The sequence below is a fragment of the Peromyscus maniculatus genome, chromosome 22, assembly GCF_049852395.1.
Source record: "Peromyscus maniculatus bairdii isolate BWxNUB_F1_BW_parent chromosome 22, HU_Pman_BW_mat_3.1, whole genome shotgun sequence".
NCBI lineage: Eukaryota > Metazoa > Chordata > Mammalia > Rodentia > Cricetidae > Peromyscus > Peromyscus maniculatus.
The window spans coordinates 47066416-47085178 of NC_134873.1; the positions used below are offsets into that span (position 1 = coordinate 47066416).

At 43.3% G+C, this 18763-nt stretch overlaps 1 protein-coding gene across 3 annotated transcripts in view; it reads right to left on the reverse strand.

The window, feature by feature from the left end:
• The window catches only part of Fez2 (fasciculation and elongation protein zeta 2), a 40598-nt gene that overhangs the window by 14708 nt on the left and 7127 nt on the right, over window positions 1–18763 (reverse strand). For all 3 annotated transcript variants that reach the window (XR_006067332.2, XM_006984841.4, XM_006984840.4), the window contains exons 3-5: window positions 13471–13587; window positions 11471–11612; window positions 9425–9693 (exon numbers count right to left, since the gene is read on the reverse strand). Coding sequence is in view for 2 of the 3 variants with exons in the window: in XM_006984841.4 (XP_006984903.1) it covers window positions 9425–9693; window positions 11471–11612; window positions 13471–13587 (528 nt within the window). In the remaining variant the exon portion in view is untranslated. The remainder of the gene's footprint in view (window positions 1–9424; window positions 9694–11470; window positions 11613–13470; window positions 13588–18763) is intronic.

An 18763-nucleotide genomic window follows, 5' to 3' on the forward strand; every position in this document is an offset into this window, starting at 1 on the left:
GAAGATAAAACCTCAGAGACAAATTAAATTGACTTTTTAAAACTATCATGCCATTGAGAAATGCTAGACTTACGACCTGGAGAATAGATGCAGTATTATTAGGTGCTAAACTGGACCAGAGGTCAGAATTCTTTCCACTTAAATTTTCTAAGTAAAAGGAAGAAAGTGAGGAGGGGGCGAAAGGGGCACTTCTCTGTTCACCGTTTCTCAGGGGGAGGGACCACAGGCACGTCCAGGCACTGGCCACTAAGTCTCGGGCCAATGAATACTGAATGGTAGGAACAATGCTGGAGACTTGTTACCCTTTAATTAAAATTAATCCTTAAGATGAATGAAAACATTAGGAGTGTCAGGAGCCAATCTTCCGTCCTCCCTCCATTTAATCTACCATTTACGAAGCAGAAAATCCAAATGGCCCAGCACAGAAGCAAAACACTGGGGCAGCTTCAGGTTCTCGGGGATCCCCCACTGCATCTTTAGGAAGGAGTTAACGGTTCCCCAAATGCCCTGCTTGGAATGGAGTGTTCCACACGAACCCGTATACAGGCAGGAAGGTGATTAAGCATGGCACTATTTGTCTTATCATTGCCCTTGCTACAGAGAAAATACCAAAGCCATGGAGCAAGGTCAGGGGAAGGAAGGGGCCATTTGACAGAGAACACAGAGCCTTCAGTAACTCAGAACATTCAGTCGCCTCTCACCATTTCCTTTTCTGGCGAGGGTATGAATGGAGAGTCTCAAAATCATCCATCCTCTGGAAACTTTCTTCAGACGAAACCAAGAGCAACACAGTATAATATTTGGAACTTTAAAAAAAAAATCCATAAAACCTAAAAGACAGAGAAAGAAGCCAAGAGCTCTGAGCCCATATACAACCTGCCTGGGAGGTTCAAAGGAAGGAAATGCAAGCCGATGCTGGCTCTTACCTCTAGAGAGCTCTGCATCCCCTCTAGAGAATTCTCCTGCCCCTCTAGATAATGCTGTACTTCCTCTCTCCATGCATGTTATTTCTGTGAGCTAAGGACTCTGTAGATCTAACATTTGCTTATCCAAGATATGGCAATAAGAATATTGTTAATAAGCATTCTAGGGTGGTTGCGCAGATTAAAATGAAATAATACACGGAAAGAACTGAGCAATGCAGTATGGGAGGAGGGATCTGGACCTGCCTGGACTGAGTCTACTAGGTTGATCGCAGTTCTCGGGGGAGGCTTTGCCCTGGAGGAAGTGGGAATGGGGGGTGGGCTGGGGGTAAGGGGAGGGGGTGGGAGGGGGGAGAACAGGGGAACCCGTGGCTGATATGTAGAACTGAATGGTATTGTAAAATAAAATAAAAGGAAAAAAAAAAAAAGAACTGAGCAATGTGCTTAGAAAAGATCAATATTCAAAGAAGTCTGGACTCTATTCTAAGTGGGGCTAGAATTAGAGTCAACGCTCCCAAAAGAAATCATGACATCCTTCTACATTTGCCCAGAACGCAGAAACTGCATCAAGTTGTCCAGCTATAAAAAAGGTGGCAATTGAGAAACACTGGACTCCTGACTGCAAGCCACAGCAGAAAGGACTAGAGACCACGGGAAGAACGGGTCTACAGCAAGACCTAGGAATCAGCTAGAACTCTGAAGGTCTTTCTGAACAATCAAGAGAATTTGAAAACTTTCAACAAACTCGAGAGCAACGAGAAGCAGACATGGGGTTGGACTGTGCTTGTTATTTTCTATAGTCCTTGGCATCAACTCTTTCTATTCAGGGCACTTCACCAGTTCAACGAATTTCACAACCACCACAAAACATCCGACACCGGGAGAAACAAATCTAGGAAGACGGCCAGCAGACTCAGCTGGTTCCGCCTGCACGTCTACTCCATGACTTACCTGAACCGACCTGAACAGGTCTCTAGCCACAGCGGCTTGCAAACTTCCAGTAGCAAAGCTGTGTCAGAAACACGGGTAAGGAAAACAATTAAGGAAAGGCTTTTATCTATTTTTCACTTCTCATCGGCCCTTCCTCCCTTAATATTCTTATGCTCAGGGAGTTCAAAAGAAGGTAAAATAAAAATATAATTACTATTCCCCACAAGTCACATCAGATTGGATAGTTTGACCACTCTCGAGTACTAATTTACTGAATAGTAGTTTTGGTTTTTAGCAAAACAAAGATCTTAGAATTGGGCAGAAAACATTAGAAAGGTATGAGAAACGAATGAAAAGCAATAGTAAAAAATTATATTCAGTTAATATATACTACATTAGCTTGGATGGGTATGGTGGTCCCCATACCCAACTGAGAAGCTACTGAGAGCTGATGGGTTCTGGGAGAGATCAGTTTTCTTTAAGGGTATTTATGGCCCCTGATAGGTGAACCATGCGTCAGTGGATGTCCTCATACCCATGAGTAGATGGGGACCACAAACTGGATTATAAAAAAGGGAGGATACCAAGGTAGGAAAGGGTAAGGAGGTAGAAGACAGATCTAAGCTACCAAGCAGAGTGCTGGGGGAATATGGTCAAAATACATTGTATACATGTATAAAATTCTCAAAAAATAAAAATACTACATTTTTTAAAAAGCTACAAGAAGTAAAGCACGGACTCCTGGCTTTTTACTACAATGGAAATATTCACTAGACGATACTATCTTTCAGAAAATAAAAATTAACATATAAAATAGTTCATAGTTTTGCTTAATCAGAAATAATAAATATTATATATCCAAGTTTTTCCCTATGCCACAATACTCTTCTATGTTGCTAATATTAATTTTTGGGAACTATTCTTTGCAATAAAGTAAAGTATAGAGCTAGGAGTATAGCTTAGCTATATAGCTCTTGCCTGGCATGTGTGAGGCCCTAGGCTCAATCCCAAGGAAGCAAGAAAGAGAGGAAAGAAGGAAGGGGAAGGTGGAGGGAGGGAATGAGGGATAATAGGAGGGAAGGAAAGAGAAAAGGGAAAAGGAAAAGAAACAAAGGAACACTGTCAATTAAAATCAACAAATTACTGTTGAAATGTATTAATATTTGCATTTGAGGATGCAAAGCAAATTTATCCTTTCGTGGAGAACTGTTTAAAAAAGAAAGGACCAATCAGCACCTTCTCCACTTATTTTCTGTTAAATCACCTTCTATCACTATGGGGAAACACACTGTGACCAGGTGGCACCCAACATTTTTATCACTTTAAGGCATTCCCAAAGTAGAGACAACTGGTCTACCTGCCAGGCCCCTTTGTTTAGCTACTGGCTCAGACACACAGAGAACCAAAGTCTATTGTTGGGCCAGAGGCTTGTAAGGCTTGAAGATGGTTTGGTCAATGCATGGCCACCTTCTTGGCTAAACTCAGACTACTGAAGAGCTGCCAAACAACAAACTCTTCGGCTAGAACATGGCAATCTTTTATATAATTACACACCATGGTCTTTCCGGCTATTCAAATCCAAACTGAGTTTATACTTTTCCCTCAAATTAAAAAAAAGATTCATTTTTATGTTATGTGTATGAGTATCTTGCCCACATGTATGTGCACTACATGCATGCAATGCTCTTGGAAGCCAAAGAGGTCATTAGATCTCTTAAAACTAAAGTTAGAGATGGTTGTGAACCAACTGATAAGGGTGCTGGAAAATCATCCCAGGTCCTCTAAAAGCGCAAGTGCTCTTAACTACTGAGCCTCTCTCTCCAGTCCCTTCTGTAATATTAAGTATACTCTATTTAAATCAGGAGCTGGCAAGCTCTCTCTGGAAAAGGTCAAATAGTAAGTATTTTAGGCTTTGCTGGCCGCACAGCCTCCAGCGAAATGCTTTAACTCTGTCTCCATAGTATGAAAGCAGCCACAGGCACCACATGGATGGGATGGATATGGCTGTGTTCCAATAAAACTTTATTTATAAAATAAACAGAGGAGGGATTTGGCCCTTGGGCAGTAGCAGTTTGCTTTGCTATCTTAGCAAATGTTCAAAATTAAAATTCCAAATTAAAGAAAGGGAGAAAAGGAACCCTGGTACTTTTATTTTTCTAAACAAAAGCCAAAATTTCAAGTAGATATATCAGAACATCCCTTTTAGGCTGAGAACTAGGATTAATTAAGATAATACTTCTAGGTGATCTAATAGTGACTGTCTAAATGAAAACACATTTCTCTTATCTTGATGTCAGCTTTGGTCAATATTAAATGGAAAACTATCACTGGGAGTACTTTCACAAGGCAAGAAGAGACAAACTAAATTGGCCATTAGTCATAATAAGAGGTATGTCACAAATACAAAACAATGCACCCGTGGAAGAAAACCTATCCAAGGAAGAGCTTCTTCCAGAGATCCTCTTTAGGCAATCATCTCCTCAAACCTTATAAGCAGGTACTTAGGATAACATTCTTTTGAAAACAGAGTTTCCTGTTTTCTCTAGAACTTACAAATCACCACTTGTTGACATCCCAAACATCTTTGGGGTAGGGCTTTCCATTTTAATACATTTTTGACTGTGCTGAGAATAAGACTCTAAACACTCTAGAAAGTTCAATGCGATTAGGCCAAATAGAAAACAGATCTAAAAAGATCCCTATCTTTGCAGCCAAAGATTCAGAATAAGGTACCTCCCCCACATCCTGTAAATGAAACAGTCGTGATTTTCACAAAGTACGTCCTTTTTCATCCAGGTGTACAGAGGTAGGATACTAAGCAGGTAGACAACAGTGTCTTTCAAACTGGAGATAATTCTGGATGTACAGGAAGAACTGAATTAAAACATAGCCTGGTGTATTTCAACTTGTTTTTGTACCCAAGGGAATGGCCTCTAAAAGTTAATGATCTGTGAAAATGTCTGATATAAAGAGGAGTCTGGTCCACCCCACCTCCCAAAAAAATTCCTGGGGGAATAATACTAATTCAAATCCAAAATCCAAATCTCCTGGGAATCAATCTGTACACACTAGAGATGAGGTGAGGTACTCATAAACTGCAAATGAGCCCTTCAGGAGCCTGCCTTGTGACAAGGAGACTGAAGCCAAAGATGACAACCCAGCCCGGTACTGCGGTGGCCAGAGAATCTGCACTTCATGAACAGATACAAAAACCATCGCAGTTATGACATCATAGGAAACCCAGGAAGGGATCCGATAGGTCAAACCACTACTCACCGACCCGGTCAGTACATTTTCAAAGGTTAATCATGCCCACTGCTCCTGGGAGGGACTGGCAAACGGTCTCTCTTACACGGCTGACAGTGTGAAGACCTAGCCACCTAAAACCTCATATTGTGGGCTGGAGAGATGGCTCAGAGTACTGGTTGCTCTTCCAGAGGTCCTGAGTTCAATCCTCAGCAACCACACAGTGGCTCATAACCATCTGTAATAGGATCTGGTGCCCTCCTCTGGCTTTCAGGGATACATGCAGAGCACTCATATCCATAAAAATATAATTTTTTTAATTAAAAAAAACTTCATATTGTTGGACTTAGAAATTCTCTTAGTTTCAATGTCAGTAAACTAGTTGTGCTAACCATGGCTTGATAATATAAATGCCAGATTCCTATAACATTATCTCCTGGGGAATGCCTAACAAGCAGATGGTCATATACGATAACTAACATTTACTCAGTGTACATGCTAATCCTAGACATAGTATTTCATTTAATCCCTCTGAAACTCAAAAGTCTCTATATCCAGAGTGGAAGGACCAGAATTCCAGACAGCTCTTAGCCCAGGACCCTTGATTAACATGGTACTTCGCCTCTGTGGATCTGTCACCTGACACAGAGTTTCCAGGCACTAATGCAGATCTGCAAGTCTCTCCTTCATCTCTGCTTTATTCATCAGAAATATACTAGATACCTTATACTGGACCCCCAAATACCAAGACAGCAAAGTTAAATTTCCTATCCTCAAGAAAACATCACAGAGATGGGCATGCAAACACAAGGCTGGCATTTCTGTGCTGAAAAAAGGCAGCACACTAACCCCAAGAGAGGGAGAGTCTAGTCAATTCTGTGTTGAAGAGGAGTCATTGAGGAAGGGTCTAAGAAAGGAAGACAGTGCTTGGCCATGATTTTGAAGGTTAAAAAGAAAAAAACAAAAAAAAAAAAAGGAAGGTGAGGGGGATGGGGGATGGGGGGGATGGGAGGATGGGAGGATGGGGGGATGAAAGAAGGTCCACTGCAGAAAAAGGGAGCAAAATCATCAGGAACCTAAGTCATCAGCTAGATCACCGTACTGAGAAGTAAAGAAGCTCCACCACGCCAGTCTCTACAACCCACCCCTGTACGGCTCCAGGTACCCAGAACAAGACAAGGAAGCATGAAGCACCTGCTGTCTCGAATCACATTCCTCCAAAAGACTGACTCTTCCAAACTTCCTTACCAACTGAGAGTGGGAAAGGGACCAAGAAGCCTCTGCCAAACACTGGGCACAGCCGAGCAATAACCACCACATCCACAATGGCTCAGCAGCAGCTCCGACCGCCTCATCCAGCACGGAATCTCGGCATTTACCTCCACTGACATAACGGCCATTCTTTTTTGTTTTTCCCTACTATTCTTCTCCCTTAGAGTCGGTGCTCAATCACAAGCCTGGCCTGGTTCAGCCCCCACTGTATCTTGAGGAGTGCCTGGGATAAGGAAGATACTCCACAAACTCGCCAAATGAATGCACACTGTTGTCCCTTGCCCCCTTATATAATATTTCTATTTTAAATATTAAGACTCAAAGCAAGGTAACATTTCACCTTTATACGATATACACTATTTCCTTTACTATTTAATGAAATCTCATGCTGTGATGACATTTTCTAATGCTCTAGATAGCAGCCCTAACACTCCCCCCAATTTTTTTCTTGAGCAAATTGTTTGAAACAAGACATGCCTAAGGACTTTAACCCTGCTCTCTTCTCACGCAGATATTTCATCAGAGTTCATCATCTGAACCTAAGACAACAAGTTGGCAACTATAGAAATATTACACCTACTGTAAGTGGGTGTGTGTGTCCCAAAGCATTGTTGAAACAAAAGGAAGTCATTCCATGTCTAAGGAAAAGTTCAAATCCCATCATCTTTTCAGCACTTGTTGGGGAGAAAATAGTGATGTCACCGGAAAAACAGGTAACACGTGACATGTACGTGGAGGTCACCTTTGTTTAATTAGCATTGGTGATGACAGTCAGCTGAGTTACATGCCACAGCTGCATGATATAGAAAGTATCTGAGGCCGGGTGGTGGTGCACACACCTCTAATCCCAGCACTCGGGAAGCAGAGGCAGGTGGACCTCTGTGAGTTGGAGGCCAGCCTGGGCTACAGAGTGAGTTCCAGGACTACACCAAGAAACCTTGTCTGGGGGGAGCGGGGGGACAGAGAAAGAAAAGAAAGGGGGGGGGAGGAAGGGAGGAAGGGAGGGAGGGAGGGAGGGAGGGAGGGAGGGAGGAAGGAAGGAAGGAAGGAAGGAAGGAAGGAAGGAAGGAAGGAAGGAAGGAAGGAAGGAAGGAAGGAAGGAAGAAAGAAAGAAAGAAAGAAAGAAAGAAAGAAAGAAAGAAAGAAAGAAAGAAAGAAAGAAAGAAAGAAAGAAAGAAAGAAAGAAAGAAAGAAAGAAAGAAAGAAAGAAAGGGAGGAAGGAGGTAATTCCTCTAGGAATCTGTTTACCCAAATGGCCATGTCTTTTGTGCCACTGTAACTATCTTCAAAATCACCACGTTCCGGCTGTTTCTGCTCCAGATGGAGCGGTTCTCCGGCATCTGAGACTAAAATAAGACACAGGAACCCAGTGCCAGGAGTTGAGCCGTGCCATTACCGCCCTAACTGAAGTCTTTGACACAAACAGTAGCTCAGGACCAGGAAGCAACTTCATGAGTTCCAATATTATGAAAAAACAAATGCAGTCTTATATGACTCTATTTCAAGACCAATAAAGGTTTAACTCTAACCCCATGCTGTCTGGCCAAATCCACTTCTCGGTATAAACGCCATACAAAATTACACAATGGGTCCACACTAACCCTATTTATACGGGAATTACAAAAAGAAACCTCTAAACCCCTCTAGGGATAAATTTGTTTTTCTCAGCCAAGTGTTACCAGCAATAAATAGAGGATTTGCATGTAATCCCTAACAGCAGTTATGCAGAAATTCCCACCCATGCCTGGGTTTAGCAACTAAGCATTTCACTTAATCCCACTGCCATAATAGGGCAATTTAAAAGGTGTATTTCCATTAAAATACTACCTGCAAGATGAAAATATTATCTTTGATATTTTAAAAGTAAAATTTCCAGGACAGAATAGTCAAACAAATGTTTTTTCTTCAGTATACTCACTAGAAATGACTAAATAAGCATCCTTCCCATCAATATTTTCTCAAAAACTAAATACACCTGAATCCTTCAAAGTGAGTTTAAGAAGTTTTATTCTTTCTACATTTTTACAAATGGACATCACACTACGAACATGTGCATTCATTCACAAGTTATTCACAGTATGGCTAATGGAGTACGTGGTAAGATTATGTATTACCACTCACTGGTGACCCAGCTACCCAGCACCTGGATTCTCTTCCTAGGATTCCATCAGCATCTGCCAATGAGACTTCATTCAAGACTTAATAGAGAGAGAATGGATATAATCTTAAGTCATAAGGATCAATTTGTGACACATATATCGTGTTATATCATGATTGAGAAAAATGGATCACTTTAACCAACCTTTATACTCTAAAAATACAACCAACATTTGTTCACAGATGAAGTCAGGGTGGGAATATACAAGACCCCAACTGGTCATGGCAAAATGGTAGAGAACTGTCTGACCATGTTTATGATGAATTTTAACCAATGAAATCACTTTGGAAAAAGGATCATGCTGAGAACAAAATACCTTTTATGAAGCCTGGAGGTTTCAAATACACCACTATGTTCTCACCTGTCATAATATTCTGGTCTGCTAAATACACAGCCAAGCAGCTGATGTCACACAGCTGCAACCAGCTCCCTCTGATGAGTCAGGAGGAACCTGCTCACACAGCACAGTTCAGATACCCCAATAGGACCCTCTTCATGTCTTCTAATCCAACCCCATAGCTAAGCACAAACAAAATAAAACCACTCATGAGCCTGCTGGCCAAACACAACAGTCCACTACTATCGTTCTGATGTAGTAAGGAGTGGCCGCTGGCCAGGCCTCTGCTTGAAGACATACTTCCTTTGCCTGCTCTACCTTCCACTGACGTCCCCATCACGCATTCCGGTGCTGAGGTATCCAGACAGGGCAATAAAGCATCACTAGGAAACACGTTCCCGAAGAAGTTGTATGCTCTAGCCAAGAGTCCCTGTGGCGCTCTGGCCGGAGGCTCACCACTCACACACAGGGGAGACCTGCCAGACAGACCCACCGCTGACCGGCTGTGCTGGGGTGACCTGGGGGCAGCAGTGGGTGCCTCCTGCAAACATCACTTACTGTGCCTGGCATGTGACTTCTCTCGTTCCTCCCATTCTGAGAGGCGCCGTTTTTAAGCTTCTTCTTCTTCTTGACTGTCTCTCTGTGCTCTTTCTGCTTGTTCTGCACCTCAATCAGGGCAGAAATAAAGCTGTTCTCCACCTCCTTCTCAAACTCCAGCTCATCTCTCAGAGCCAACTGCTGCACCAGCTCCTCGGAGTACTCCTTGATGGCTGTCTCAATTTCTTCCAGCAGCTCGTTGAGTTCGGATACCGAGAGTCTTTTCACTTCTGTGGCCAGAAACAAAGAGCAGTGAATCCTAAGACACCTGTTTGGAGGCGGCATACCGGAGTGTTTTAAACCAAAGAACGAAATCCAAGTCTAAGCAATTACGCTGACGGTTTGGGATCGTCTTGGAAGCTAAGAAGTTCTGGTGGGTAGATCTGAGCAGAGGTTAAGTAGCCATGCCACTCAGCGGAAATGAAAAAAAATCTAATTATTTCTTATGTGTCTAAAGCATCCCATGACTAGTACGATAGCCAAGACTGACATGAGGCTGGTGTGAGGAAAAGAACAGCCACAGAAGGGGGTGGGGTGGGGTACAGAAACTGCCTGCTGACACGCCCTGGCAGGCTACGGGGCAGGGTCCTAGGAGAGGAGTCCATCGGAAAGGATTAAACTAAATGCTTGTTTAATCTTGTATGGCCCCTCTCGTGAATCTGGCTCAAGATCAGGGAGATGAAAGGCGGGACAGTCATGGAAGTCACCCCAGCTGGCATGGGAGAGCCAGGACACTGCTGAAGTCCTAATGCCTGTCCCTCACCATGAGACTGGATGAGCTGGAGGGAAGCACTCAGAAAGGTCGTCTAATGACAATGAGTTTATTAGATGGACTTTAATCCAACATAACTGCTGTCCTTCCAGAACAAATAGAGAGTATAGCAGACAGCAGACCAAGCCACATGAAAACCCAGGGAAGACATCTGCAAGCCAAGGAGCTGGATTTTAATACCTGGCCTACAGAGCTGAGAGAAGGTAAAGCCCACAGTCCAAGCCACCCAGTCTGAGGGACTGTTTGTTATGGGAGTGTTAGCTAACTAATACATACTTCCTGTACCTCATCACATATCAACACTGGGCTTTGGAATCAGGACTCCAGCGATGCTAAGGCTGTGGCTACATCACATCGGAGAGAAAATGTAGTGTGTCAAAGGACCTTCCACAGGTTAAAAAGAAGCCACATAATACAATGGGATTGAGGCAGCCCAGCCTCAGACCTCCGGTCCGGCCACAAATACAAACCCACATCACAACAGGGGTGTTAGCCAGCATGGAACCAGGCATGGTGATAAACACCGATGCACAGAGCAGTCCCATGCTGGGTAGAGTTATTCAGAACCTCTTTGTGACAACCAGCCAAACAGTATTTACAGTATTTCAGTGTTTTCATATACAAACACAGATCCAACTGTAACAAAATTCCACTTCCCAAAACTCTTCAAAGCTCCTTCAAAGACAACTATTTGTCATCATAGGAATTATTTTCAATAAATACATACGATCTTGCTTTTTATGAGCTAAACTGTTTCTCCCAAAAATGCATGCTGAAGTCTTAACCCTAAGTACTGCAGAATACAGCAGCATTTGGAGTATTTACAGAGATAAAGTTAAAATGGGGTCCAAGGCTGGTGCTCAATCCAATGAGACCTATGTCTTATAAGAAGATGAAATGCGGACACAGATATGTATAGATAAAAGGCCAGGGAAAGGATGGCCACCCACAGGCCAGGAAGGAGAAACAACCAACCCTTAACCTTGGACCTGAGGCCGTCAGAACAGCCAGGAAATAAATTCAGGCTGCTGAAGCTACCCCGTCTGCAGTAAATACTTCCCAAAGCCCCAGAAGACTAGTCCAGAGTCTGAAGGAAATACAACACAGTCCTGAACAACGACAAAGTATGTACAGAGCCAGAGGACCCAAGAAGATGAGTGCTTTCTGGAGAGGCTGACATGACGTGTTGGACATGGACAGAAAGCCCAGAGACTGAGGTAAGGAGGGTCTCTTACTCTCTTCATAGCTGCTCATACTAGACCTCTTAAGAGTCTGGATCTCTTGGGAGAGCATGGAGAGCCGGTCTGACTGTGTGGGGGTCTCGTCATCTTCCGGGTCTGGTGATTCCTGCATCATCTCTTCAATTTCTTCAATAACCTTCCAAAACACATATGCTGCTGTTAATCAAATGCATGGGAGAGAAGAGGTGACTGTGCCACGGCACTCACCAGAATTCCCAAGTAAGTACATAAGTCCTTCTCATGTGCAGGAGGCACACGCGAAAGTGAACACAGCCTATCAAAAGGAACTTACCATACATGAACACAAAATTAAACAGAATATGATCTGGTATGTCCATCACATTTCAGCAGACCCCTGTACATCTTGACGTATCTGAAAATTGGTGTCATGATTTATGCAGACTGGATAATAAAATTATAGTTAAAAGATGGAAAATGTGTGTGCACCACATGCACACACTCAACGAAATGTTGTAATGTAATCTAGATTAACAAAAACTTTGACATAAAACAAAATGTGATATTCATAAAAATTTCCATGGATAAAGCAGGAGGTTAACTCTCTAGCAGCAAAAGAATTTCATTTATTAATTCAGTCAAAGACAAAGGGGTATTTTTAAATCACCAAAACCAGAATCAGATGGGGAAGAGGCTGCAAAGAGGAATGAATACACGAGCCTTCAATTCAACCATGACCCACTGTCAAACAGTGTGACTCAACTGTACCTTGTCTGGTCCCAGATTCTAAGAGCGAAAAGGGAAGCAGAAACTTTAAAGGAAGGAAGGCAGAAGGACTAAATATTTAAAACCGAGTGAGAGGGCATTTAACCATTAAGAAAAAAATACACCTCAATGAAGATACAAAGTACCATGAGTACACTGGACAGGATCTATGAATCAGCAAACTTCCTAGGGAGCTCTTCAAATGGTACAGAGCCAACCCAAGAAGGACTGTGCTAAGGAGGAAGAAAGTCTTCCCCTCAAGGACTGTCAACAGTACAATGAGACTTTCCGGGAGGCGACAGAATTCATTTCTAGAGGAGACGGGGCCTGCTGGGGTCACATCTCTTTCGGGATTTACATGCCCTCTGTAAATAGCATTACCTCTCTCCTTAGCACCACAGTTTTCCAAGCCTAGAACAATCCAACCACAGAGGAAAGCGGGGACCATCAGCAGGACATTCTTATCGTGTCCATTTACTCCCCTGACCTTGCCGTCACGTATCTCCTTACTGACCTTCTCTGCCCTGCCTAAAAATAAAACGTGACAGAATTCACAGCCCACGTAGCCACGGAACATTTTATTTCAAGAAGTTCTGCTGTCACTCTGTGAGAACAGTGAGGAGGTCGGGGGAGTATTCAGAAAATGACAAGGCTCACTTGAGTGGCTGCCGATGAATACAGGGTTGACGACGTTACTACAGCGCTACACAGGTATTATGTTTGCTTCTCTCTACGGTGTGTGACAGATACTTGTATTATCTGTTAAAGATTCTTACCCGGGGTTTTACAAAAATATGCCCAGCAGAGCCAGGCATGGTAGCTCAAGCCTTTAATTCTAGCACTCAGGAGGCAGAGGTAGGTGGATCTCTGTAGTTTGAGGCCACCTTGGTCCGCATAGGGAGTTCCAGGCCAGCCAGTACTATATGATGAGACCTTGCCTCAAAACAGATAAAAATATCAACTCAAATAGTGTCCAGTTCATTCACGTCAGGGTAACCTTGTAAAAAAGTAAGAACTTCCCAATTTTTTTTTTTTTTTGGTGGGGAGTGGGTAAGCAATAACCCTCCGTTAGTAACTTGTAATCAATCACAGACAATGTCTAGCATGGAAATCTCCCCAATTCCTTGGACAGCATATGCTGTGTTTTCGCCTCTCCACTGGAGACTCAACGTCAAGGCTGCGTTAGGACAAATGCAGGCATTCTGACAAGCATCATTTGCAGCTGTGGTAAGACGTGGCTCTCAGCTCCAGGCTCTGCTTCACCTCCTTACCTGGTCTGCAGTGAAGAGGGGCTCCTCGTTGACACAGGAGACGATGATCGAATGCATATCCAACTGCTCCCTCAGCTCCTCCTCATCTGAGGTGTCAAAGAGCAAGCTGTCACTCATCTAAAAACAAAAGTACGGTCATTTAAAAACAAGTCCTTCTGGTGCAAATGTCAACATTTCTGTGCCAAAGAAGCACTGGAAAGCACGTGCAGCAGAGCTATTCCTTGGAAAGGAGTCAGTAGTGACCCTAGACCAGGCCACACAGTGCATTACATACTCCCCCAGCAGCAGTAAGTACAGTATATGACAAACTTTAAAATGACAAGGTGTGGCATGCACCCCTATGGTCTGACACAAACATACAGCTATTTTTCCAGAAGCAGCAGCTACAAGAGCCATATAAAAACTGACACCTGTATAGAAGACAAAATAATAATAATAATAATAATAATAATAATAATAATACGGTATTTATTAGCAAATTGGAAGGAATGGAAGGTAGCAACAAGTACACAGTTAACAAACTGGCATGTGTTTCAATTCTACAGAGCTATCTACAAACTACTTCCAAATATTCAAATACTCAGAATAAAAGGAATCAACACCCTGGCAGGCAGGACCCATCCATGGGACCTTCAGCCCTTCAAAACAAACACCCCTCTTTTCAAAAGAAGAAAGAATATCTCTAGGTTCCTAAAACACCTCTGAGCCTAACGATGCTAAAGAGCCCCCATTTTCTGCTGAGCTCTGGATCCAGGAGGCTGACCATATGGACCAGATCTAAGGATGCCCTTGACTTCTGGCCTCCAGCTGGGCTCCACATCACTGGCAGACACCAGGAGACTGCAAGGTGAGAAGGAGAGGGCTGGGCACTCATCCTGCCGTCGTCCTCTCTGCCAGAATGCCATTTGTCAGCTCTGGCTCTGTATCAAAGACCCAGCTCTGGTCAGGCAGAGTTCTTCTCAGCTAATCTCTCCAGATTCTAGAAACTTCCCTGTCTATTCTCCTTTTCATCTTGGGACTGCTAAAGTACCAGTAGCTGTTGCCATGCCTGGGGTACTATATCATCAAGTAGCTGTAGCCACATCTGGGGTACTGTATTATGCTTCGTCAGTTTCTCTTATGCCTACCCAACCCAATATAACAGCCCCTTTAGGAATACTGAGAGTTTTGTATCAATAGCAACTGTAAAAGCTACCTGGGGACACTCAACAGAGTCAAGGAATGATTATCTAGCTAGCTGACTACAAATCATTCACCTACTGTCACAGGACTATTCTGTTGGTGAACAGAACTAACGTTAGAACTCTATTCTCCAAGAACAAATAACACACAGTGATAACAAAGGGGCGACAAGGACTATGGAAGAAAACAACCATGCCATTACACTACATAGTACATCATTAAGACGGTATATTAATCAATTATTATATTGTATTATATAAAAGGCCAAGAAACTGTAATCTGAAATTTTTAAGTAAATAAATAAAAACCTTTAGAATTCAAATGTCCCAAAATCAGAAGCTTTTTAAGAAGCAACACAATGTCATCAGAGGAAATTCCTCATATGAATGTTCAAAATGCTCAAAACACAGGTACACCAAAAGTATTATATAAAGTTGCCATCAGACTATGTACATATGGTACTTATGAAACAACAAATGTAATTATGTTTACACCTGATCCCACCTCAATATCTCAGTGTGTACCTACAAATATCCCAACTTTTTAAAAACCCAAAATCTGAAATACTCCTAGTCCCGGGCATTTTGGATCCGGAACACTCGACCATTTGTAAATATAATATATTTAGCATAACTAAGTTAACACGATTTAGGCAAACGTGAGAACACAGGCCTGTAATGGCAGGGAGAGGCTGAGGCAGGAGGATCTCGAGTCAGTTCACAGCCAGTCTAGATAACTTGGTAAATGAGAGTAATAAACCTCTCAAAATGAAAAGTACAAGAAGGTTCAGGATCTAGCTCAGCTGTGGAGTATTGATACAACCTGCTTAAAGCCCTAGGTTCAAACCCCACTCCTGGGGGAAGGGAGGTTTATCTGGAAAAACAATGTTATTTACTAGTACATAGGATATATTTAAAGTCCGGGATACAATGGAGCGGATGCAGGTCCCTAGAGCCTTCCCAGTTCCTTACACAGGGGCTCGCAGAGGAATGGCAGCCAGAATAAAGCCGGGGAAGGAAAAGGGCATAGGCAGGAGCCACAGGCACGCTGCTTTCCCATGGCCGGGTGGGAAAAGCTGCAGCTCACCAGGTCTACTGTCAGCACGGAATCAAGTCCCTGGGGTCCCTCGGGGACAATGCCCCTCTTCTTTCTGTTTCTCACAGCATCTTGGGCCAGGAAAGGTCTGGCAGTGCAGACTCTGACCCACACCCCTGTGAAATTCAGAACACCAAGTGTAAAAGACAGAGGAGTCAGGAATTAATATATCACTTGGATTTACAGCAGCAACAACAGATGCCAGAAAACAATCAATGCAATTTTCCTGTTAAAAAAAAAAAAAAAAATCCATCCTGGAACCTGGAATCTAACGTCCAGCCAATTTAACAACTAGGCGGAAGCTAAAAATAAAGGCATTTCTAGATGTGCGGTCCTCAAAGAATTCACCTTTCCTGCGTGCATTCTCAGAAAGACACCCACAGGAGACTGGGGAGGAAACAAGGAGACAAACTCGGGGGCAGACACAATGCAGGAGCAAAGGTCACTCTTGCCAAGACTGAGGAAGTCAAAATCCCTAACGGACGTCTGGGAAGAGAGAGATTCACCGAACTGCCACAGCACAGGCTACAGAAATCAGTAGAAGACACCAATGGTCTACTCTGGGTCTCTTCAACTGTCTACTCACCACCACCACCTCCGCCCCCCCCCCCTTTTTTTTTTTTGGTTTTTCAAGACAGGGTTTCTCTGTGTAGTTTTGGTACCTGTCCTGGAACTCACTCTGTAGCCCAGGCTGGCCTCGAACTCACAGAGATCCACCTGACTCTGCCTCCCGAGTGCTGGGATTAAAGGTGTGGGCCACCACCGCCCAGCATTCACCACCACCTTTTAACCCAAGAAATTTTTGCATGGCCCTGGTGTCTATATAAACTAAGTATACAAATCAAACATCTACTGATAATAAGACATAAGGAAATGTAGAAATGTATTTTGCAACACTTCTTTTGGGAAACATGAATTTTTCCATGTATTGCAAATGAAAGCAAATCTGCATACTAGTGAGGTACATGTATAAGTTTATTTTTACATACCAATTAAATCTTAGCTGAAAATTTGATACCCCAAGACACAAAATAATCTTCGATGCTTTTCAGACTCGATCAAGTTTTGGATTTTAATTATCCTCAATACTAAGAATGCCAAATATATAGTACAAAAGAGCAAAAGCATGTTTAGGGCCGTTTTAGAGACTATTGAAAACCCTGTCCTGATCCTACGCCAAAATTCACTGAACAATTCTTGATAGAACTCAAGTCAGAAACTCAAACAATAGTAATTAAAGTCCAACATCCTAACATTACAATCCGAAGATAAACTGATGTGATACCTGCATGGCTCAGAACGAGAACAAGAAAATACCACGTCCCTGGTTCCTGTGATCAAACAATTATGCTTCTATAAGAACAGAAAACTCTGTATGCACAGTGAAAACACTGCCATGCATGTTTACCAGAATAGTCTTCGAATCTGAGCCAAGATGTTACAGGTGACATTAATAAGGGTGTGGTGGCATGTGCAGGGCAAAGTGCACCTGCTGTGTGTTCAGAACCAAGGCTGCGGCAAAGTCACATGATGCAATTATGTCACATGATGCAGGAGTGAGCCACGGCAGAAACACCCTGGATGCATTACCCATTTGATTTTGAATTGATGTGGGGTGTGTTAGAAACTGTTTGCTGTAGCCAGATTTCTCCCAGTTCCCACATTCACTTATACAGCTCCACTCGGGGTCAGATCCACAGCTGAAGAACTTGGGGTCCCGCTAGCACATTACTGAAATGACCCTGTGAGGCTGATTGACGTGTGACTCTTAAGTAATCATGACCCACACAAAATGTCAAGATGAACGTAACCAGGGATTCTGCCGGGATTACATGGGAGAGCGGGAGAAGGGAAAGTCTGTGTGGGGGTTGGAGGTGGGGAGTGGAGGACAGTATACCAGACCGCAATTCTATCCTCTGGGAAGGTCAGTGTGCACAGTGCAACCGTGGAAACTAAAATTGAGTCAGAAAGGTTATCTGCCAGAAGCAGCAGCTGAAGGTGTCAGAAGTGGCACTAGACATGGAGGATGGAGGGCGAGAGCAGCCTCCATCTCTCAGTTCCACAGAGTTCGCTACTAAATGATGACCGTTACTTCTTTTAAGAACTCACTCCAGTAAGCAAGGTTCCGAGACTGGACTAGGCTCTTCATGGGTGGACATTTGATTCCAAGGCCACAGAAACAAAGTGGGGGTGGGGGGATTGGTAAGGTCGTAATGTGATCACTGGAGCATGTGACACCCATGGTCTATAAATTGTCATCAGGATTCTCACACTTCCAACTCCCCTGCGCCATCATCCTTCCTTGTAGCTTGAACATCAGAATTTTGTTTTCTTTTTCTTCCCTGGCTCATAAATAAAGTTTTAATTTTAAAATTACCATTAAGGAATAAAACATTATCCTATTTGTCCTCTTTCTACACTTCAAGATATCAAACTGCACTAGATAATAGTCCCTCTCGCACCAGGCATGGTGGTGCACACCTATGATTCCAGCACTCGGAGACAAAGACAGAAGGACTAGCAGTTCAAGTTCATCCTCAGCTAGGTAGCAGGTTCAAAGCCAACTGGCAGGACTGGACAAAACTTCAGCTACACCATGGGTTCGTTCCTCATCCTCCCATCAAGCACAACGTGCCTCCCCGGAGCCAAGCTTTCCCTGTACTCCTCCACGCCCGGGTTAGACCCAGCCCAGCCTACCATTTCCCTGCCTTAAACTGCACACACGGCAGATAGAAAGAACGTGCCCATGCAAGAATGTGGACTATGCCAGGCTTCTAGAGAGGACCCAGCCAATGCAAAACTGTGTGTCACCACCGTCAATGGAAGAAAACGACATCTAACTGCTGTTTTCCTGAATGTTGTCAATACAAAAAGCAGATTACTCTTTTATTCTTGGGGGGCGGGGGGGGGGGGGGAATTGCCCTTATAGATCCCATGTTTTAACGAGGCTAATCTAAAGAGTGCTTCCAAAAGTAAATTTTTCCTCAGTCATGGAAAGAATACAGCACCAAAATGG